The sequence below is a fragment of the Ascidiella aspersa genome, chromosome 3 (assembly GCF_963924565.1).
Source record: "Ascidiella aspersa chromosome 3, kaAscAspe10.2, whole genome shotgun sequence".
Classification (NCBI taxonomy): Eukaryota; Metazoa; Chordata; class Ascidiacea; order Phlebobranchia; family Ascidiidae; genus Ascidiella; species Ascidiella aspersa.
Genome location: NC_139449.1, coordinates 32,388,027 through 32,410,660, shown reverse-complemented (window position 1 = coordinate 32,410,660; position 22,634 = coordinate 32,388,027). Strand labels below are relative to the sequence as shown.

At 36.7% G+C, this 22,634-nt stretch overlaps 4 protein-coding genes and 1 non-coding gene across 5 annotated transcripts; 3 read left to right on the top strand and 2 right to left on the bottom strand.

Moving 5' to 3' along the window:
- Positions 1-1,699: 1,699 nt before the first annotated feature.
- Positions 1,700-7,209, top strand: LOC146162523 (cilia- and flagella-associated protein 263-like). The gene is made up of 9 exons (XM_083385810.1): positions 1,700-1,830; positions 2,380-2,500; positions 2,787-2,957; positions 3,103-3,258; positions 3,432-3,512; positions 4,129-4,284; positions 4,723-4,830; positions 5,417-5,572; positions 6,923-7,209. Exons 1-9 carry the CDS (start codon positions 1,721-1,723, stop codon positions 7,004-7,006), a joined length of 1,143 nt encoding a protein of 380 aa, XP_083241936.1. The 5' UTR covers positions 1,700-1,720; the 3' UTR covers positions 7,007-7,209.
- On the top strand, positions 4,956-5,030 carry Trnaa-ggc (transfer RNA alanine (anticodon GGC)). Its single transcript has one exon. It is a non-coding gene; the product is annotated as a tRNA-Ala (tRNA).
- Positions 7,043-13,074, bottom strand: LOC146162522 (translocon-associated protein subunit alpha-like). The gene is made up of 8 exons (XM_083385813.1): positions 12,916-13,074; positions 11,211-11,350; positions 10,240-10,318; positions 9,737-9,867; positions 9,062-9,193; positions 8,792-8,871; positions 7,925-8,127; positions 7,043-7,457 (listed from the first exon to the last, which is right to left on the bottom strand). Exons 1-8 carry the CDS (start codon positions 12,989-12,991, stop codon positions 7,387-7,389), a joined length of 912 nt encoding a protein of 303 aa, XP_083241939.1. The 5' UTR covers positions 12,992-13,074; the 3' UTR covers positions 7,043-7,386.
- A 575-nt stretch (positions 13,075-13,649) lies between these two features.
- Positions 13,650-17,077, top strand: LOC146162521 (putative ATP-dependent RNA helicase DHX35). The gene is made up of 2 exons (XM_083384392.1): positions 13,650-15,078; positions 15,728-17,077. Exons 1-2 carry the CDS (start codon positions 13,955-13,957, stop codon positions 16,656-16,658), a joined length of 2,055 nt encoding a protein of 684 aa, XP_083240518.1. The 5' UTR covers positions 13,650-13,954; the 3' UTR covers positions 16,659-17,077.
- A 1,858-nt stretch (positions 17,078-18,935) lies between these two features.
- Positions 18,936-20,831, bottom strand: LOC146162520 (synaptophysin-like). The gene has a single exon (XM_083383964.1). The coding sequence runs from the start codon at positions 20,743-20,745 to the stop codon at positions 20,026-20,028; it is 720 nt and encodes a 239-aa protein (XP_083240090.1). The 5' UTR covers positions 20,746-20,831; the 3' UTR covers positions 18,936-20,025.
- Positions 20,832-22,634: the final 1,803 nt, after the last annotated feature.

Genomic DNA, 22,634 nt, shown 5'->3' with positions numbered 1-22,634 from the left:
TAACATTTCATACAATATTGTATGTGAAACTAAAATGTGGTGAGATCTACTTCTTAACGCTAAACTTTGTCTTACTTCCAATGACCCCAAGGAGTTGCGGAATATAGTTGCAATATAAAACCAGGGTTATAACGAATGGAACAAGATCCTTTAATAATTTTAGGCAATTGAAGTAGCAAAACGTAAGCCTAAAATCACATGTTCACCTGCAGCTATCGCTCGGAAGGGCTTTGATGAAATCTTCCCAGGAACCTGTGGATGCATTTAACTGTATGTCAGATCCTTCGACCAACGTGAAGACGTTTTCCTTGATTTCGACATGAAAGCCGAGGTATCGGCCAGACTTACATAACTCAATGGCCTTACGGACACTGTAGTCAACGCTAAACGCCATGGCAGCGTAAATGTTAGATAATAAAATACCAAAAATAAACCTTGCCAAAATATATTGTTTCTCCTGTTTGCAATCAAGAGACAAATGATATGCCTTATTCGAGATCAGAATGCAACTATATAAGCCCGTTGTGTTCATTTCACCATTCACGTCTGGGTGTGCGCGTCAACATTCGTGATTCACCCAGGTCATCCAAAACGCGTGTGTTCTGTTTATAATTAAACTCGTACAAATGAATACGAACGAACGGGCGTAATAAGTCTGGACCGATTAATTAGCGCCGAACGTTTACGGAATGCACAGCACGTTTTTATCGCAATTTGTTGTAGTGACCAACCAGCACGCCGACTGACTGGCCACTTTAGGGGAGTGAAAGAAACAATTAAGAGCCATTTTTACCAATAAGATATGAGTTCAATGAAATGAGGAATTTATGAATATGTACAAAATTTTCTGCAATTCGGGTTCATGTGTGCTTGAAAATAAATTTCGTTTTATCAAAAAATTTAAATGGTAAACCAGTGTGGTTCTTAGCTCTATATACGTTCCCCTTGTTGTAATTTTACTTTGCCTCACGCCCTCTACCAGATCCAGATACTAGACAAATATCATCTCAAAATCTGTTTTTTTGAGTAATTCTATCGTTACTGCAGGGTGAATTTTCATTATATAGCTAAAAGATTTTGAAACTAATCGTTAAGTTGAATCCAATGTCTGTTAAATTGACGTGCGAAATATATGTAGGTGCACCTCTGAACATGACCAGAGACAGAGAGTTTTATACAGTGCTCCCAAAAACATAAAAAAGATTTGATTCACACACGCTGAACAACACAGCACGGCTTTCTGAAGTAGGGAGGGTTAAAAGATACAGCAAAGAGATTACATAATATTGAGAAACAGCTGTAACATTTTGGTCATAGCTTACGAAGGAATAAAACTGACTTTGAGTTTTTATCGCGCACAAAGATTGACGTCAATTCATAATAATGAACCTCATGCATCATTTTCGAGGCAAATACAGTAAATTACCGGCAAACCTTGATAATAATTGCAACAGTTGGTGTGGTGCATTTTTCTGATGCTGCAGGAACGGTTTTTGTAACGTTACATTGACTCAATGCAGATAGACTTTAACAATTTAAATCTCTTTGCTCAATGCGAGTATTTTTTAAGAGGGTTAAGTATAGAATAAAAGAAAAATATTCACAAGGTGTCGCTACAGAATCACCACGGTAACGCGATATTTTTTCATGCATGAGCGAGCAGTAAGTAAATAACCAATTCACTTAACATTAATTTCTTCAGCTGTGTTTACGAGATAAAATGGCGGATTCGGATAGTCTGTTATCAGCGACCACCGGGACTGACCAACAAGAAGATCCACTTGCAGAATTGTCAGATGAACAGCTCGTTCAACTAATTGAGGACACCATGTAAGATCTACAGACAATTAAGTATTTTTTTGGGCGCTCTTTCACTATTGTACGTGAAAAGTTATGCAAAAAAAAAAAAATAATAATACCGCATACCACAACGCATATTGTTTGGGTTAGGGTGGGTCAAGTAATATTATGTTTATTATTAATAATAACTTGACCCACCCTCACCCAAACGCTAACCCGCACCCTAACCCAAACAATATGTGTTGTGGTATGAGGCATTTGAAGAATTTTTTTTTTTATTAATTTTTACGTACAATAGTGAAAGAGCGCCTTTTTTTGAACAGTGACAGACAATTTAAGTGTGTTTTAACAGATTTAATATGGATTTACAAATATTAAACATAGGTTAATGCGATAAACATTGCAATTGAAATGGCTTTGTTAAGACCTTACTATTAAAATTTATCATTTGTTGCTGCTACATTGCTATGACCTCACTGATCACATTAAAAGTCAAACCTTAAAAGTTTCTGATAGGTTTTTAGTTATTTATTTTCGTGTCTGTACCTACCATTACTCAAAATTATTTTTTTGTTCAAGACATGGAAATGAAGTGATTCGCAATGAAACAGAAATGTTTGAGAAGTTTTTTCGGAGGGTTGAACCAAAAGAAACAAATAACCTACAACCAGCCGTAGCTCCTGTAGCACAAGTGCAAGAGGTATATTGTTGTTTATTATTCCCATTACTTTTGATTATTTATCATTGTTGTGTATCTAACATATATTTAAAGTGATGAATACAAATCAAAACAGCTAAAATGTATCAATGCAGCCTTATAAAAACCTTGATTTTGATGTAACCTAATTTAAGCAAGGTTATTTTGAAATTTGTTCATTTTATCTAAAATACTAACATTTACGATGAAATTAAAGATATAATATGGTGGAAAACTACGTTTCAAGTGAATGTTTTAATATACACTTCTTGTTTTGTTATTTTCCTAGATGTATGGCAGGAGTCGCAAGCGCTCTAAATCTCGCAGCAGTGCAATCGATAAGTTGCTGCGACTAACAGCAGAACAAAAGTGTGACATCGCACAACGTGAGTTGGAAGAACTAAGAGATGACATTGATAAACTGAAAGAAGAATCAGAAAGAGTTCTTGACAACTACAGGGTTTGTTACATCATATATTTTTTAGATGTAATTTTTTTATTGATGTTGCATTTCTATATACTAATAAATAATGATGCTAATTTGTAGCCACAACAATATATGGTGTCCAAATCTTTGCCAAGCTGAAAATAAAATTGAAATTTAGGCCGGATTGGAAGAAGCTGAGCTGAGAATAAGCGAAATCAAGAAAGCTGTTTATGAATTTGATCGCGACATTTGCAAAGGAGCCCTTAACCCCAGGACCGGTAAGGTTGTTGCTGAAAAAGTCGTCAGATATTTGGAGGACAAATTAAGATGGAGGGTAAGTTATTTTTGTACTCTTCTTTATTTTGATTCCGTATTGGATGCTTATACTTATGATTCAAAATATGTTGTTAAATAAACAAATATGCTTAATATTTCTATTTCTGTTATTAACAGTCGAATATAGCATATTTAGTTAAATAACCAAAATATGCAACTTGCTTATTTCAGGACACACTTATTGAAAAGTTACGACTCAAAAACTCAACACTTAAGGTTCAAAAAAGAAAATTGCAGCTCCAATTGAAACAGGTAACATTCTACTTTGAAACATGAGATGATACTCTCTTCAACATTTGTAAAAAGTATGGGACTAAGCATTGTGATATTGAATACCAATTGTCAATACTAAATAGCTAATCATTAGACCTTACCTGGACTGTAGAGTTGGTTAAAAATAACCCGAGTCGAACTCCTGAGTTTGACTCTGGCTTAATATGCGATTTTTGTTGAGTCCTGCTCTGACTTTACAGCTTGTATCTTAACCATTTACATCTAAATTAAGGTGGATATTCAGCAATGCACTCATAGGAGTGTCATATAATTCAACATAATACATGTTTAAAAAAGATTTCACCTAATGGTATTCCTCTTTTAGAATTTACAGTTTGCGGCTTTTTCAGTTTAAAAATTCGGTACTGCCCATGTCAAACTCGGGTTACGGTTCGCTTGACAAAGTCTTACGAGTCCAGAGTGCGACTCCAGCAAAATTAACCTACTCCTTTGAGTCCCTAACTGGACATATTTTGAATTTACTCAAGATAAGTTTAAAAATCAACCCGGAGGGGATTTTTGATTACATAAAACAGTACAGCTGCTATGACTTGAAAAAACTGCTTTGGTATTTTTGACGATAAAATGTTTACAGAAAGAAGAGATGGGTGAGGTGCTACACGAGGTTGACTTCAACCAACTGAAAATCGAAAATGAACAATATTTAGAAAAGATAGATGAAAAAAATCAGGAACTGCTGCGTTTAAAACTGATGGCGGGTAACACATTACAAGTCCTCAACAAATACAAGGTTTTATATTTTTGCTTTACAAATCAGACAGTACTAATAATTTAATGTGGCATACAAACATGCCTGAAAAGTTTTTTTTTCTGATTTGACAAAGTTACTAAGATGACAAAGATAATTATAATCCAACATTTAAAATTTTGAAAAAAAAAGAAGAAAAACGTAACTTTTATTATACAGTATACCTTTGTATACGTTAATGCAAAACAAAAAATGTAGTTAATAAGAAGCATTGTCAAATATCCAACTAACGTGTAGTCCGCAAAAACAATACCTGATTATCCAATATATGGGAGCAATGGACAACAATTACAAAATTGATTCATTATAGAAAAATAGTTAAAAGCCACTATTCTATGTAGAAGGGGAAATATACTCCAATGCAGCACGTAAAGACTCAACAGATATTTACATTAGTAATGTTATCTTTCCTTTGCACAGAAAAGACTGCATACCTTGAATATGGAGGCAGAAAAACTCCACAATGAGATTGAAACTCGTGAAGACATGCTCGGCAAGTTTGGTGGTGAAACCCTAACTGCAGATGAGGTGAAATACATTTTCTCTTTTAACAGAACACATTTTATTGTAGATACAAGCCAATTGAAGTTGCTTGTACTAACAGATTGAGCAAGCATTGGCGTATGGTTGTTTATCGACTCGTTACCTTCTGAGCCTGCATAGCTCAGTCGGTAGAGCGACGGTCCCGGCTTGACCGGAGGTCGTGAGTTCGAACCTCACTGCAGGCTAGTTGTTTTTCTAGTCTGCCCTGCTTGAATCATTGATTGGCAGATTCGGTAAAGAGTCTGCAATGGCTTTCGGTATAGATACAAGTGTAGTAATAAAATTAAACTTACATATAATTTTCTCGTTTTTAAACCAATTTTTTATGATATTAAATTTAAATACAAATATGTTATCAGTTCGGATTTGTTAAATACTGCTATCAGCAAATGAATTTGTAGCAATAATTAGGCCTAGTTTTTATATTAGATGTAACTTTATTGTTAGATTAACAAAACGAAAAATATTTTACAAAATAATTTTTTTTATTTTCCACTCAGAGTTAAGACCAATTCCGCTAAACTGTGCCATGTTATTTGGAAATGGTACAATGTTTTTAAAAATATTTTAGGAAAGGGACCTGGCAGAAAAGAAAAACATCCACCTTCGCAAGAAACTTGCCGACTACAAAGTTCCCCACGTGCAAGAGTATGTGGAGAAAAAGGCGGACCTCAGTGAACTGCAGAAAACTGTAACGAGCTGGGAAAGAAAAGTCGAGATTGCGCAGGTAACCTTGCGCACTGCTTATTTATTTACGATGTACAGTGCACACCGGTGTGTTTTGCTGTTTATGCCCATGCCATTTAGATATACTTGTTGCAATTCGCAGAAAGGTTTTCTTGTTTTTGGACAATCCTAGGTTCAAGCAGGGCTGTCAGACTCTGAGCCATTATTCTTTTGTTTGTCTTGCCCAGGGGTCAGCAACCTACGGCCCGCCGATGTAATTCGTCCGGCCCGCCGCCTCTTTGACAGTTTAGACACGAGTCCGTTTCACATACTTTTTGACTATTTTAACTACGTAAGTGCGAAATTTTTCACGCCCTGCGCGACATCATTCTACATCCGGTTTGTTTACGTTTTGATGTTGTATTTTCACCTAGATCTGCGCTTCTTTACCGTTGCGCCGTGGAAGGCAGCCAAGTGGGTCACGGAAAACGTATTCAAAATGTTGGACGTATATTTTTTAACATTTTTTTTATTTTCGGCAATGTGATAAAAACTTGCAAGGAATTTAAAAGAAATGCCGGTATACGAAAAAAATCGCGCTCGCTTCGCTCACCAGGTGCGCCTTCACTTAAAAACTAACAAACACTGAGCTGGATTAACTTTAAATGATAGCGCGTTACCTCGAAGTAGATTTATTACTTTTCGTTAGTAGTATGGATGACGACGTGTGAACTCGAATTTTAAACCAAACAAACGCTTTTATTCGCTCTTTGCGCCATCACTTTACAGCCTTCTTAAATGTTATTACGATCCGAGGTCGGGCTGATTCACAGTTGTTTTAACACGAAAATAACACAATTCTTAGTTATCATTTTGTGCGGCCCGCAGAGATCTTTCTGAGTTTGGTTTTGGCCCACGACTAGAAAAAGGTTGCCGACTCCTGGTCTAGCCGAAACCAAAGCTGTTTTAAAAAATTGGGAACTGAAGCTGAAGCTATAGTCTACGAATTGTGTGCTCTAGCTCGGTAAAACATTATTAAATCCGACTGAAGGCCAGGAGCCACCAAACACATATCTAATGGCTTTAGCTTCGTAGCAGTAATTTCGTCAAAAGTTAACCTAACTCGAATAATTTCAATAAATTAGCCGGTGCTAAAAAACTTCCAAAAATTACTGCTTTTGAGTCGGAGCTGAAAAAAATTGGAAAGGTATGGTGGCTCGAAAGCTGGGGCCAATGTGGTTTTACCCGTGGCTCCCCAGCCGAGTTTTAGCATTGGGTTGTGAACGCTAATACGCTTAACAAGGAAAATCTTGTTATATATACACTGTATATTATACAGTTTCTAGCTTTTTATAGAGCTATAATTGCAGTATATTGTTGCAGCAATTTCTTAATTAAAATTCTATTTTAGATGGCTCTAAACACCCACAAAAAATCGTGGCACCAGATTTTGACTCAAAGTCAATCTACCAACTGGCTGCAGCAAGATATGTAGAAGTCGCAGAAAAACGAAACACGAACTGCATCAAAATTCCCGTGAGGGCGGACCCCTCGAAACTTTATTTCAACCATACGTTTAAAGATTTTTTGCTGTTTCTCATATTTGTACAGAATAAAAAAATGAATTTTACGTTTCACTAATGAAGGCTTCATAAAAGTTTGCAATCATTATCAGAACAAAAGAAGAGAAAAAAGGACTTGCTTCACACACCCAGTAAAACTTCACTTAAATATTTAGAAATAGGTTTTTAACAATATTAGAGAGCTTCACCGTCGAAATAGAAAGGTACAAAAAAACATTCGCAGAGTAAGCGCCAAAACTAAGGAGTTCGGATTCTTCAATTTGCGAAAAAATACAGTTTTTTATAAAACTTGTTAGTCAGCTTCGCTCGACCTCTTGGTAGCTCGCTTTCTTGGTGACCGCTTCGGCGATGGAGTGGCTTTGCCTGATTAGAAAACAAAATTAGATATAAAATAAAAAGCATGGAGGCCTGAGAACATCAATATAAATGACTGAAACAACTAAAACACAAAGTGGAAGGCCTCCAACAAAACAGGATCAATGGTTTTTCTAGAAACCAATCCAGAAATAAAGTATCGACACACTCATCCTGAAATTTGCGTATTATTAAATTAAATACGTAATATAATATTACCAAATATTCATTCAGCTTGTGGACTAGGAGAGTTATTGCTGTACTGAACAAGCATTAAGTACACTTTCATGGTTTACCTGTTATTGTTGAGAGATACTTACACCAGTAATGTTTAGTAGCCGATATATAACTCCAGTAGTTTTCCACATAATTTTTTTTATATTAAACTACAGGATTTAGTGCCAAATAACTTTCGCCCGTTCTACCCAAACTTATAAATAGAGAGACATAAAAGAACGTCAAGCAATCCAACGTACTCATTGCTTTTAGGGTCTCCTCTGGGATCCAGGCATAGTCGACCGGTCCGTTGGTGGTGCCGGTCTCGAAGCTAGGGGAATCCCCGGCAGATGGGTGGTGGCTGGTGGCGGGCCGCTTGGTTCGCTTCTTGCTGCCCACAGTATGGTAGAGACCAAGTACGCCGAGTCCACTGAGAGCAGCAAGCATCAAGTACATGAAGAAGCTAAAAAAAACAAAGTGTAAGTTTTGTTTAAAGCGGTTTGTAACAACTATATTAAACTAATTAATAAGTACTTTCTTTAAAGTGAACTTAAGTCAATCTTTTGTCTATGTTTTTAGTATCACAATACCAACAAGGATAATATTCATTGCCTTCCATAAGGTATTTTAGTCAGTTAAATAACTTATTTTTATCAATGCAAATTCTTTTAGAATCAAACTTAGTCTAAAGACCCTAAGTGTTGTATAAAGCAGTTTGTAATAGCTACGTTGGATTATTTAAGAAATGAATCTCAGTCCTAACTAAGTTTATTCAATAAAGTCACGTGTTTGTCTATGTTTTAGTATCACAATTCCAGCAGCAAAAGGGTAATATTATTGTCTTTCATTCATAAGGTATTTAAGTCGATTACATTGATAATTTATTTTAAAATAAAACTGTCTGTAGTCTAAACATAATGGTAAACTAGAGTGGTTTTAAAAGGCTGGTTAACACCTTAAAAAGCTATTTCTATAAATGCTATAGGTTTTACTGTTGACTTTAATACATTGAGAAAAATAGGGCCAATCTAAATAGATCATTTACAGAAGAGTGGAAGATTATTAAGTACAAAACAAACAAAACATAGGAAATTGGCAAAATTAAAATAGCAACTTTTATTACTTACGTTTCAGTGTCCACCCCTTCTTCGTTTTCCAAAACTTGAATCGTCTGGTTGTAGACGGCATCCAAGTACAGGTTATCTTCCTGTGAAAAACAAGTGATTGTACAAATAAATAAAAAAGGTAAAAAAATATGAATTTTTTTTAGGTAAGCAACTAAACAATGTTAAACATACAAAACAAGTTAAGAGAAAAATAGCATTTAGTTCGTTATGTCTTTTAACCCAAGCATCCTAAAGAGCAAATACCCAAGTATATCAACAAATAGGTCTTACAGTGTCTTTGTAGTTGATGTTGATGAGGAGTCCAAACGATCTTCCACCGGAGAGTTCACCGGGAATAAAGTCGTAACGGAATGATCCCTGTTTGCCAGCATCGATCATCTTGTTGGGGTTCGTTACAGTGAACTGCAATATAAGGGCAAAAATGTCAAACACTACAGTTCGCAAAAACATAATACGAGTGTTGTAATAACATGATTTAGTCTTTTTGTAAATTTGCTGATTTTAAGTAGACAAATAACTTGGCCTGGGACGTGTTATTAATGCCAAATAATTTACTTGAGTCAGAGGACTTCCTGTGACAATGACTTAGAGAAGGACTGACTTTTTGCAAAATGCTTTACTTGGGCAGATGTCATTTCACGATAAGATGGAATTTTTTTAACAGTTGCTCTTTTAACCAATTTCGGGAGTTCAATGTAATTTGTTTGGTTAATCATCATTTAAGTTTTAATAGAAGTTAAAATCATATTTAAGCTGTCACAGTCACTTTACTGTGTAATTAAATTTATATTTGGGTGGACAAACCTAACTAACTACATTATATTGTTTTAAAACTGAAAAATGCCAGTTTGACGGATGCGCAATGCCTCAATATGCATAAGGTGTTACTACAAAGTACTTACAACTAAATTTAATATACATTTTAATATACACTTGACAACCTACATTCTGAATGACATAACTGAAGTCCTGTGGATATCTGAATGAGCCGTCGATGCTTGTGATGATGAAGTTGTTGGAGCCGGTGTTGGCAAAGTGAATGAAACCACTGGCCTTCTTTCCGGCGATAATGCTTGCTGAAATAAAACACAAAACATTTACATTATTCGATGCACACAACACAAACTTGTAGTAGAAGTTAATATATTGGACAATATTTTTTAATTAATCTACAAAAATATGTTGCTATTGGTAAGCAGCAACTACATACTACTATTTTTGTTAAGGTTTGTTCAAAATTGCTTTTATGAAATGCACGGCCTTTTTAATTGTTAAACAAACTGTTTTTAGAGGATTTTCGGGGTATTTAGGAACTAAGTTTGTTTCAAGGGTGTATACTGTATATATATAAAAGGTAAATATCCATTGACCCTATTTTATCGTTTATACATCTTTTGGCCAGAAGTTTATTATTTCACAAAATGAATAGTGGCTAAATTGTGACTTACGTTCAGCACCGGTTGTGAAAATGATCGCTGTTTCGGTTTCCTTGTGGGCCGTGATTACTTCGGCTTCCTCCTCGTCAGTCTAACAAAAATAATTGAAGATGTAAACGATTTATGCACAACATTTGGATCACCGACTGAAAAAATGCTTTTGGTGTTTTTAACCTGGGAAGCGCAATTAGACAAAATTTAAGCAGTACCGAATTTTTTTAGGATTATTTGTTCTATGACGTCATTCCCATAAACTTAATAAACCCCCTGCCCACACAAACATCCTGGATTAGTTGATCCAAGGGTTCACAAATTAGTAACCCCCAAGATGTGCAATCGTTGACATAACGAGGGTGGGCCAGTTGCAGATTATATTTGATTTGGAATTTTTTCACCTAATGTTGTATGTAGACTTAATTACATAATTATTTGAAATTTATTAACATGTAAATAACTCTTTAAAATTATTTGAAATTTGTAAAATGTTACCTTTTTTATGGCCTTTGATATTGCTACCATAATTATAAAAGGTTGCCACACAGTTTCATGACAACAGTTCAAGATTTAAAAACATTTTAAAATAATTTTAAAGCCATGTAAAGACAGGATTGCTCGCCTTTTTTTAATATATATAATCCGAAAACAAACCGGATAAATGCCAAAAACACAATAAAAACAAAGAAAATTATTTTTTTTTAATCGCACTTACTGAATCTAAAGCAACACATGAAACAAATTTTAAAACTTATTTAAAGGCTTTTAAAAAACATAGGGTTTTTCATTGTGCAAATTAGTTTAATGATATTCAAGACTTTTAAAGATTCATAGCAACCCAGCATGTATTAAATTCATCACAGTTGCTATAGTAGGCAAACTTACAGCACAAGGATAAAATAATTAAAATGTTCAAAATGTTATTTAACTTCTATGTGGGGATTGATATACTAAATCTATTATAGTTGCTATAATAAATGCAAACTTACAGCAGAAGGATAAGCTTTGCTCCCCGCCTCATCTTCGACGACTTCTCCTTCATCATCTTCATCTTCTACCTCTCCTTCATCGTCCTCAACAACCTCTCCCTCCACATCAATCGTTTCATCTTCCTCTGCCCGTGCAAAACCTGTTGTGAAACACAATTTAAATAAACTTCTAGTCTATCTTTCTTTAAGTTAACTTAATGGGGTTAGAGGTCTTGCCCAGTCTGCATTTTGTACAAAACCTGTTGTTAAAAAACGTCCGAGCGTCTATATAGTGACTCGTTTTTATCTTAGTCTCACTTACTGCACTGATGATGGCAAAAGAAATTGCCGAAACGTTTGCTAATAAAAGAATGAATCTTTTATCTATTATTTGGGCCACTCTCCATCTACTGAAGATAATCAACAGATCCGTGTTTAGTGTTCCTGTTGTTAAATTATAATACAAATTCTTAGGCAAGTATTATGTAAAATAGAAGGTGTAAATGCGCCTTTAGAAGGGCTAGATCAGTGGTTCTCAACGCATGGGTCGCGACCCAAAGAATAGCAGATCCTAATGAAAGCTTGTTGACCACTATACAAAGTATGTAAGTGCACAGTGCACACACAAGACACAAACCAACAGATTAAACCTGGAGCCTAAACCATTGTGAATCTAAAATGCCACTTCTTATTTCTTAAACAAGAAATACATTGTTTTTAGACATTTGATGTAGCATTTTTTTAATTTTTAAAGAGCTTATATTGAATTACAGCCCAGTCTGGAAAGTATGGCAGATCTTAACAAGATGTTGTGGTGCAATCCGGTAGACCGGGTGTACAATCCCGCGAGCACTAGGATTTTCCAATACACTGTGTATTACATACATTTCACTGTAAACACATGCCGCACAAGCGTTTTACATATTTGAAAAGCAGTTTAAGATTTTTTTGACGAGCACACAAGGTTAAAAAAACTTGCATGTGCAGTAGCCAGTTAGTCAGTCAACTAGGTTTGTAATTTTAGGGGTAATACTAATTTACGGGATAATGAAAGGTGGGAATGGTCGGAACGCTTACTAATTTAAGTGCTACCCCGTTAAAACTATTATTAAACCAACGCACAATATTTGAGTTAGGGTGGGGGTTAGTGTTTGGGTGAAGGTGGGTCAAGTGTTATTATATTTAATAATAATACTGTGTGCGTTCCGACCATTGCGACCATTCATCATTCCATAAATTAGTGTTACCCTAATTTTAGTGATTAGAAGATATAAGATAAAAATTAACTGGCGCTGGTCTAGAATCCTACCACAGTTCTAAAATCAACGCACAAAATTTGAGTTAGGATGTGGGTTAGCGTTTGTGTGTGGGTGGGTCAAGTATTATTATATTTTTTATTTAATAATAATACTTGACCCACCTTAACCTAAACGCTAACCCGCACCCTAACCCAAATGCTGTTTCGTTGTGGTAGGATTCTAGACCAGCGCCAATTAACTTCCTAACGCTACAGTAATATTACCCTGATAAAATAGCTTTAACATTAGTAAGTTTTGGGTTAATTATGCAGCAAAAAAATATTAAATTTTAAATATTTAAAAAAGGGTTAGAAATTATAGTATTTGTAAACAAAAAATACTATGCATGTACTGTAAAACCATTTTGAAACTGTTGTTTTGAAAGTCACATAGGTACGATTATAAGTATTGATTTCGTGAAAGCTTACCTTGAGTTTGAAGCAGTGGAACTAACGGCAAAAGTAAAAGAAACAGCAACGAAACTTTAGAACATAAACGAAACATTATCCCAGAATTATAGTACCTCTACAAATGAACAACCTTAAGCAAAGCACAGCTTATTATTGCATTTCACTTAACAAAAAAAGCGAATTTCAAAAACTTCTTAGAAACTTTGGCGCTGCCACGAATCGCCGGCGTTATGACGTGACAAGAGTTCCGGTTGAGTAGTTACACGCTGGCCCAATTCCGACACTTGGTGGACTCTGGTGTCGACTTTTTTAAAAGTTATTTTATTTCAAATATAATTCTTATTAGGTTGTGTGTATGTCAGTTTTGTGGAACCAAAGCTTCATAATAGTTAAGTTACGTAACGCCATTAACGATAAGAACATAGTTTGACAAATTAGTAGCAAATTGTTTTTTACTTTTTTTCTATATCATATAAATTTATTCATACTAACGTAATGTCAAATAAAATACATTTTTTATTTCAAAAGAGTTATTTGAGTTTAAAAGATAAAAATATAGAACACTGACTAAACATAGTCAATTAGAAAGTGATTTTTACTTCTTTATTAGTATGATATAAATTATAACCACTGATCTCTATGAAGAGAGATCAGTGATTATAAAATATAAAACTGTTACGCTTGAGGAACGTTTTGCTTACTGAATATTAAATGACGTAATATTTAATAACAACATGTGTAAATCTATAATAATAAACGTTCTTGCGTTTTCGTTTTGAAATTTAGGGATATTCAGTTAACTTTAGACATTTCTACGACCACATTGTACGTTAAATAATATAAAACGCCGTTAAAAATGGGGATGAGACCCTAAATAAGATTACCAATTACTCCAACATTTCATTTATTTTTATACTCAAAAACCTGTTGTGTTTTTGCACATTTACCAATAAACTATATAACAACTAATGTACTTCAACGTTATTTAACTTTCGTGTATAACAGAATAAAAAAATAATAATTATTTTTTTGCCCTCAGATCTCACATTGACATAAAATGAGTGAGAGGTATCGAAAACCATCCCAAAAGCGCAGAAACGAACAGAGTTCGCTATCAAGCTACGTTTCCCTGTCCATCTCGAAACAAAAGGAAGACCTTCCGATTTTCCAGTGCCGCAACCACTTGTTATATTTACTCGAGCAATATCGCACTGTGGTGGTTTCAGGAGAAACTGGAAGTGGTAAATCAACGCAGATACCACAATTCCTTGCCACTGCTGGTTGGCCGGATGTGGGAAAGACATGCATTGGCGTAACGCAACCAAACCACATCGCGGCGGTTTCTGTTGCTTCCAGAGTTGCCGATGAAATGGGCACAACTTTGGGAAAAGAGGTTGGCTATGAAATTCGGTTTGAAAATTGCTGCAACCCCCAAGAAATCGCCATTAAATATATGACAGATGGGATACTGCTGCAGGAGATAATGAAAGATCCGTCGTTGAAAAAGTTCTGCATTGTTGTCGTCGACGAAGTACATGTGCGCAACATCAGTACTGATTTGTGTCTCGGATTGCTCAAAAAAATTCAGGTGAAAAGGCCGGACCTGCGCATTGTTATCTCTTCTGCGACTTACGATGCAGAGAAAATGAAAGCCTTTTTTGAAAGCGGTAAAAATGCAGCACCTAATGCAGCCAGTATCCTTTGGGTCCCCACTAAGAGACTGCAGCCAGAAATCTTCTACACATCATTGCCGGTTGCCAATTATATCCAGCAAATAGCCGATACGATATTAAAGATTCACTTCAACGAGAAGACTGGAGACATCCTTGCTTTTGTTACCGGGCAACAAGAGGTTGAAGAGGTCTCAACGCTTTTGAAAGTTGGTTTGAGGTCAGAGACAAACACCGGAAAATACCTCTCAATTTTTCCGCTTTATGCCTCGCTGCCAATGGCAGAACAAAACAAAGTGTTTGGTCATGTGCCGAAACATGTTCGTAAAGTAATTGTATCCACTAATGTTGCGGAAACCTCTCTCACCATCCCAAGGATTGGTTTTGTTGTCGATTGTGGATTTGTGAAAATGAAGATGTTCAATCCAGAGACGAGCATAGAGTCGGTGGTAACTTGTCCTGCCTCCAAGGCCTCGTTAGAACAAAGGGCTGGTAGATGTGGCAGGACTAGGTAATTTTTAAATAAGTGCAGTGCATTTCCAATATTAGAAAATGTAATTTTTGACCACCAATATGCATGTTAATAATTTTAGTAACTACCGATGTGACAGCGTTAACTGGAGTACATATATAATCCAGGAAGAAAGTTGATATTTGAAACCTAGCAAAGTTGAACAATTGTCTAATTTAACTTTTATAGTCTGGAAAGAAAAAATTGATGGTTGATTTAAAATAAATTCATATTGTGCCATTTTTAGTTTTATTTAAAAAGTTTTTTTTTCTAATGTTTGTAAACAGTACACACTTTTAGCAAAGATCTCTAAGTATAAAATAAATTATAGATTTGACAGAACCATAAACTTAGTAGACATTTATATATACAAATAATACAGATAATAGCATAACTTGTTTCATGTCCGAGTTAAGCATCTCTATAAATTTATTTCCTCATATATACTTAAATTCCTTTATATTTTGTAAGAAATAAATATAACCTATTGATTAAAAGTAACATCTCCAGTTAATTAAAAAATGGCCAGACTTTACACTGACACAAGTTTATTTATGGTTAGCTTCACAACTGTGTGTCTACTGTAGGATATTTGTCAAGAACTCTAGATACTGTATTGTTTCTGTTCACTCACTCTTTTTTACTAAAGGACTGGAAAGGTTTACCGGCTGTTCGAAGAGTCACAGATGCATGACTTGCCCGAATCTGTGGTGCCCGAAATACAGCGCTGCAACTTGGTGCCCATCATCATCCGACTGAAGGCGCTCGGTGTCGATAACATCCTAAATTTCAAGTTCCTGTCGCCGCCACCGGCCTACTCTGTGATGCGGGGGCTGGAGTACCTTTACGCGATGGGTGCTCTGGACAAGGAAGGCAACCTGACCAGCAACTACGGGCGCCGCATGTCCGAGTTGCCCCTGGCGCCACACTTTGTCAAGATGATTGTCGACTCGGAAAAGTTCCGGTGCTCCAGCGAGATCATCACCATCGTGGCGATGCTCATGGTCAAGGGAATCGTGTCTTTTTTTCCTAGTCAGCGCAAGGCCGTCCGCAAGTCGCACAGCAAGTTCGCTGTCGAACAGGGCGACCACGTGACCCTATTAAACGTATTTAACGCCTTCACAAGCGACGGTAACTCAAGCAACCCCGGATGGTGCAAGCGCAATCACTTTAACTACTCCCGACTGCAACAGGCGGTCAAAAGCAAGCACCAGCTGCGCAAGTTTCTCGACAAGATGGACATAGCGCTTATATCGTGCACCGACGAGGTGGAGCGAATTCAGAAGTGCGTCGCCTCGGGTCTTTTCGCCAACGTCGCCCAGCTGCAGATGGACGGCTCTTACCGCGGCCTCCTGAACGGCCAGAGCCTCGCCCTACACCCTTCCTCAGTTCTAACGTTCCGCGCGCCGCCCGCCTGGGTCGTGTACTCGGAGATAGTTCGCACCTCGCACCACTTCATGAAGGACCTGACCGTGGTCGAGCCTCACTGGCTGCAGGAAATTGCGCCGCGATTTTTCGGCGCGGCCGATTCAAACGCTGACGAGGGTGTGAGCAGCGCAAAGCGAGTCAAGTATTCCTAGCAGTTTGCGAATTTTGTAGTGACAGCGTCACAATGCACTCTCTAAACTTTGCGAAATTTGTAGTGACAGCGTCACAATGCACTCTCAAAGTTTATTTTTGAATTGTAATTTTTACCGTGTGATTAACAGGTCTCTTGGACAGCAGTCGTTCCATTTTATTTCTTGCCCTGCTTTCGTATACAGCTTGAGCAATTCAAAATTCACTCACTCTATATTTTTAAACAGATTGCTGTGTCTTTCTCGACACATTGACCAGTTAGCGTTTTCGCTTTAAGAGCGTCTTTTAAAGTGGCACGAAATAGGTTTAATATTGGTTTAGAAAGTTCAAATAAAGCCAGCAGGCTTATCTTAAGGAGTTAGTTAAACTGCGGGCTACAGTCTGAATGTTTTTTAAATAGCTAAGATATTTTCAAATTAGCTTGGCCGCGCAAACCGACAACAAAAACAAACCCCGGGTTATTACACAAATACCAAGAAGACATTTGTGTTCACCTGATCCTAAAATATCATTATAATGCAACTCGCGGGTTGCGTATGGAAAAGGGAAATTCTAGCGACGTGTAAGTTCGTCCGACCAAAAATACATAAAAAAGTAACCTTGTATAGTATTCGAAACCAAATTGGCAACAATAGAACAGCAAAAATAGCACCACCTGTGGCTTGCCTTGGATTATTTGCTTCAGACTAGCAAAAACCCACGTTAAACCGTTCGATAGCACTGTTTCGTTATCGATTTAGCCGTAAAAAAACAGGTTCTTTATTTCAGTTTGCCCTTGGTGCATCACGTGAGCTGCACTGTGAACAACAACGCGGCCTCCCTTCAAGCTTGCCGCATGAACAAAAGGGGAATTTGATTACACAAAGGCGACACAATTCGAAAACAGCACTTGACGAAATTGTAAGAGTCTGTTGGTGGTTCGATGTAGTGAGTTTTGAACAAATCTACAGCCGAGTGAAAGCCTGGTTTCGGATCGTGCTACCGGTACCGCTGACAACTTAATACACAATTCATTTTCTTCTCTAGATTAGTTTTTCTTGGACAACTGTAAGTCTATTGGTAGGCTTCGTATTGTCAAAACGTAGCCTCTTTAATGCCAAAATTACCCCCTGAAAAGTATAGCCTCTTCACAGCAATTTTAAGAGCGGTTAAAATTGTCTGTTGGTACTTACGGCTATTAAATATTCAAAATGTAACTGCTTTTGTTAAATGTCAAATTATCCCGTGAAAAACATAGCCATTATACAAATTTAAGAAACCACTGGTCAGACTCATAACAAACGGAAGCTGGTTTAATTTCAACAATCCCATATCGGCTTATTTGAAATTGTTTGTTGGACTTAATGCTATTATACGGCGTCGTCATTTAACCATTCTGCGCCGAAGAGCTCCATAAATGATTCATACGAATTGTGCAAGCTGAGTGAACCGCACACAGAATGTATGCAGCAGGGGATGATATGCATAATTGGGATCGAGGCTTAACGTTTCACAGAATGACAACACTACAGTTGGCCTTGTACTAAAGTTGTTACATTTTTTTGCACATGCACAAGAGCATTTGCGAATACATACCCTCCACACAAGAGTTAATTATGATAAACGTTTTGTTTGTCATCATGGCTCGCAAACGTTAACAGAGGCGTTTGTTTACTTTGCTACAATTATAACCTAGGTCGAGTTACTGACTTTGCAAAGTCGGGCCGCAAACCAAACAACAAGCTTCAAGTCAAGGACATCACGCCGTAACAAGTATGTCCGCTGCCTGTATAGTTACAATACAATGGAGTAGCCCAGGCTTTAAAATCACCAAAGGGGCAAAAATGTGGTAGGCAAGATTAAGCCAAATGTCCCCATGTTAGCTTCCAAGTAATATTTTATGCGCGACATTTGTGCCTAATTCGACTAAAAGATTCATTGCTTGAACCACAACCTCGCGTCACGAGTTGAAATGGTTACGTCATAGTCACATGACGACTGGGTTTACTTTCAAAATTCGATCATCCCTTAGCTTTCCATGACTTGATAAATAAAACTGCTTCTCAGAAGCAAATAAGCTTGCTTTTAATGAACCAAAGCTGAAATGCGATTCATAAATACTAATGACGAAATCATGAATAATTGACAGAATATGACCTCAGGGTCACATGATTTTAAAAACCGATTTTTTGTTAACTAGTAGTTATTTGCAATTATCTATTAGCTTTCGCTGAACAAGATTTATTTTGTTGCTTCCTTTGATGTTTTGTTTTTAATAATACTAAACAAACTGTCGTATAAATGACAGATAACAAATTATGGTTAGCACAACTAAATATTTATTTGACTATTTAAATTACAGCCTGCACATGTACATGCATCGCACGATTAAACACAACTACAATCTGGTAGAATACCAAATATTACCGCTATAAATCACAAATGGTTTAGGAAAAAAGTGTAGAAAAATGCTTGTAAAAGTGGTGTCACTGCTAGATTCAAGCCTATATACCAAACACTAATTGTAATCCGATATATGATAGGTAGTGCATATTTTAGCAAATGCATACCTCTTCGAAAAAAGATATGAGACATGGAATTACATTTTATTCGTAAGTTTTAACTTATATAGTCGAAAGAGCATGTGTGCATAACAACAAAGCTGCATGTGCATTGTGCAATGATGCTTAAAGGCAAAATTTTGTACATTAAAGTAAACTACTTGAAAAAAGTTAGGTAATCAAGTATTCTGCATCAAAGTGTCATATTATTTAAGGAAGGTGAAAGCAAATAAGGTCTCATTTGTTAATATATCCCCACACAATTTTTTATGTATATATATAATAATCATTAATAATTTTCAGGCAACTACATACTTTTTGGGTTTCCACGAACTCAGTTGCCGAGAGACATCAACAAAAAATGGATACAACAACATATAATTGCTTGCTTCAACAAAATAGTACCTGTGTATACTGTATAACCAGCTATTCAACAGTAGCTGGAAGAACAAAGATATAATCTTAAAGCGAACGGCCAAAAAAATAGTCAAACATTTTTATGTGCTAGAACACCAGTGAAATAGCGCTTGAATTTTCACGGAAGAAACAAACAAGAACTACTCGCTGCTATCAGTTTAAATATTCTGTACTTATATTTCTGATGTTGTGCTTTTGAGTCACTACAATTTTGTTGAATGTTTGTGTTAAATTAAAGCTTTTAATGTTGTTATCACATTCATCCATCACCGAAATCATCAGCAAACATTTTTAGGCAATTTCTCTTTACAGTTAGGGAACAGAACACAGACAACACAGCCGAAAGTTTAGTTGATGGTGGGATGAGAGTTGTTTATATTGTCAACCTGATGATGACCCGGTGCCAAGAGGTTTACTGAAAGTTTTGAGGGGGTGGCTGAGACTGGTTGGGCTGCTTGTCCGGTTCCATGTGGTAGGGGGACTCCTTGTAGACGAACCAGACGTTGCACACCCACAGAAAGAAGTTTAGGAAGGCAAAGGCAACCGACGCGTTCAACGGAGAGTAGTCATAGAACTGTGTCTGAGTGCACACACCTTGAACTCCACTCCTGCAAATACTCAAGGCGTCACTCTTGAAAACTTTGTCGCTGCCTGTCCACACTTTGACTTGTCCAAGACCCCAGGCCCATGCAGAGGCGGCGGTCAGCCAGAAGAAGGCATAGATCACGGTGCCGGCAAGATCTCCAATCGTCACTATTCGCTCATGGGTCTGTCGCACAGTGGCGTCAAACATAACGTAGAAGACAACCGAGCCAAGGGCGTAGAGAAAAGCAGTGACGGCGACGAACATGAACCATTGTGCTGAAGGAGAGAGGTCACCTTCCATTATGAAAGTGGCAGTGTTGTCGCTGCAGTTGGTGAAGGTCACAGGCTGAGTGTGCAAATTGAAGGGGTAATCGACTGTGGCGGTAAAGGTCTTCGTGGAGGTAGCATTGCATTTGATGGTGTATTCGGCCGTACTATGGTAACCTCCAGTCGTTGCAAAAGCGACAATTGCAAGGATCACCTCGATTGCGCGCATAAATCCGCGGGGCTCCAGCAAAACACGTACCCGCCACGATGAAGTATCCATGCTTACAGATTTTACAACTTAATTGTCTCACAAAATGTACAAATTCCTGCTTAGGCACATGTAGTTTTGTTAAACAAACGCGTTTACTTGTTTAAATATTAAGGAAGTTATAATACAAAAAATATTGATTAAAAAACTTTTTTATCGTATTGAAAAAGGATTTTGTCCTTAAGAATCTTATAGATTACAAGAAGGTTACATTTTTCAATAAATACAATTTTGATAAATCTTAATATTCAATATAAATTTATATATATAATATTGTAAAAATAGTACACATTAAAGTAGAAAAGTGCCATAATTATGTTTTCACCTTTATTACTGCTACACTATAACAAGTCGCCCAGTACAACAAACTTAAGCTGGCAGGTACACACCAGATATTTTTTCTAAAGCTATTTGTGTACAAATCGTTATCCCGCGCACTGAAAATATAGGAAGAAGCTACATTGTGGAGAATTCTGTAGCTTAGGTGTGCAAAAAACATGATTGCACACCTGTACACCTTAAAATTTGGTGCTGCACACTAGAGATCTCGGCATGAATTGCCATAAAATGCAGACTGGGTCCTTAAGGGTGGTCAGGTAAAATATAAATGCAAATCAACTGAGACTTTACTGCCTAGTTAGTTGATTAACATTTCTTGCAAATGCCAAATCAACAATTATTGTTTTAAATATAAAGCACAATTAGAATAGTTTAACTAAATTAATTTTATTTTTTTAGAGCGTTATTCCAAGCCCATAATATCCACTGGGTAATACTACAGCTTTCAAACAATTAACTATTTGCATTCTGAAATAAACAAAACCAGGAAACCAGTAATATCCGGATTAAGGCTAATCTATACTTAATGAATGTTTGTCACACAACGCTGCACACAATCTTAAAAGGACCGTAAAAAACATAAAATTTCGATATAAAGGAACAGAGGCTGCCTTCTTTCAATTTCAGTAAACTAATGCGCGTTTAAGCGCAGTTACCTTAACACTTGTCGTTTCAACTGTGCGATCTAGGCTAGAAAGGAGTAAACAGATGGATTGAAACGAAGCGATCGATCAAGGCTCTAGCCCTGAAGCGGTCATTACATCTCGCAAGTTGGCCCACTCTTAGATCAATTGACCAATACTCCGGCGAGTAATATCGATCGAAAAAATGGCGCAATTAAGCGAAAAGCCAAATCGAATTCACAGGTTCCCAACTGTCACAAAACTGGCGACTAAAAACAACATATGACTAGTAAATAACCAAGGTATTTGTAGCTGCTACCGCTATAGCTGAAACAAAAATCCTACTCAGTTCCGCCCAGAGATATTGATTGACGTTAGCGTCACGCACGTTAAGCAGCAAATAGAAATTTCAAAATGTTTCTCGATTTGCCAAAAAGTTTATACATACTCTATTTGTTATATTAGGTTTACGCGTTTTGTCATAACCTTCATTGTACACGGCAATATCGATGGATTTCATTGGCTTTAATTAATCCAATATACATATATATTTTTTTTGTCTATTTTAGTCAACCTAATAATGATTTCAGCCTATTTGTCCACAATCATTTTTTACCGTTAGGTGGCGCAAAAGATCGTGGTATATTTGTTTGACAAAACCTGTGGATTATTTAGAAGCCTTTTTTATTTTTTTGTATTCTGTTACGAACACAATAATCTGCCCGCTATTTTTATAAATACTTAAGACGATTTTTATCCCAGAAGTTAACTATTGGTTCTGCTTTCAGCTTGGTTTCCCAGTCGCAAATAAAACCACGCGCGTTTTCCTTCCAACTTTTTGTAGAAAGAATGACCTGCTTTAACGCAGTAACAACTAAACATCACGCCACTTTTGGGGCCTTGTGACGTAACACGAACGGCTAGTCGTAAACAACAACA

Coding starts and splice junctions, on each gene's coding strand:
- LOC146162520 (XM_083383964.1), bottom strand. CDS start 20,745: ATGGATACTTCATCGTGGCGGGTACGTGTTTTGCTGGAGCCCCGCGGA.
- LOC146162523 (XM_083385810.1), top strand. CDS start 1,721: ATGGCGGATTCGGATAGTCTGTTATCAGCGACCACCGGGACTGACCAA. Junction 3,513..4,128: donor TGCAGCTCCAATTGAAACAG/GTAACATTCTAC, acceptor AAATGTTTACAG/AAAGAAGAGATGGGTGAGGT. Junction 4,285..4,722: donor AAGTCCTCAACAAATACAAG/GTTTTATATTTT, acceptor TCCTTTGCACAG/AAAAGACTGCATACCTTGAA.
- LOC146162522 (XM_083385813.1), bottom strand. CDS start 12,991: ATGTTTCGTTTATGTTCTAAAGTTTCGTTGCTGTTTCTTTTACTTTTG. Junction 11,351..12,915: donor TCCACTGCTTCAAACTCAAG/GTAAGCTTTCAC, acceptor GTTTCACAACAG/GTTTTGCACGGGCAGAGGAA. Junction 7,458..7,924: donor GGAGACCCTAAAAGCAATGA/GTACGTTGGATT, acceptor TTTTCTAATCAG/GCAAAGCCACTCCATCGCCG.
- LOC146162521 (XM_083384392.1), top strand. CDS start 13,955: ATGAGTGAGAGGTATCGAAAACCATCCCAAAAGCGCAGAAACGAACAG. Junction 15,079..15,727: donor GGTAGATGTGGCAGGACTAG/GTAATTTTTAAA, acceptor TTTTTACTAAAG/GACTGGAAAGGTTTACCGGC.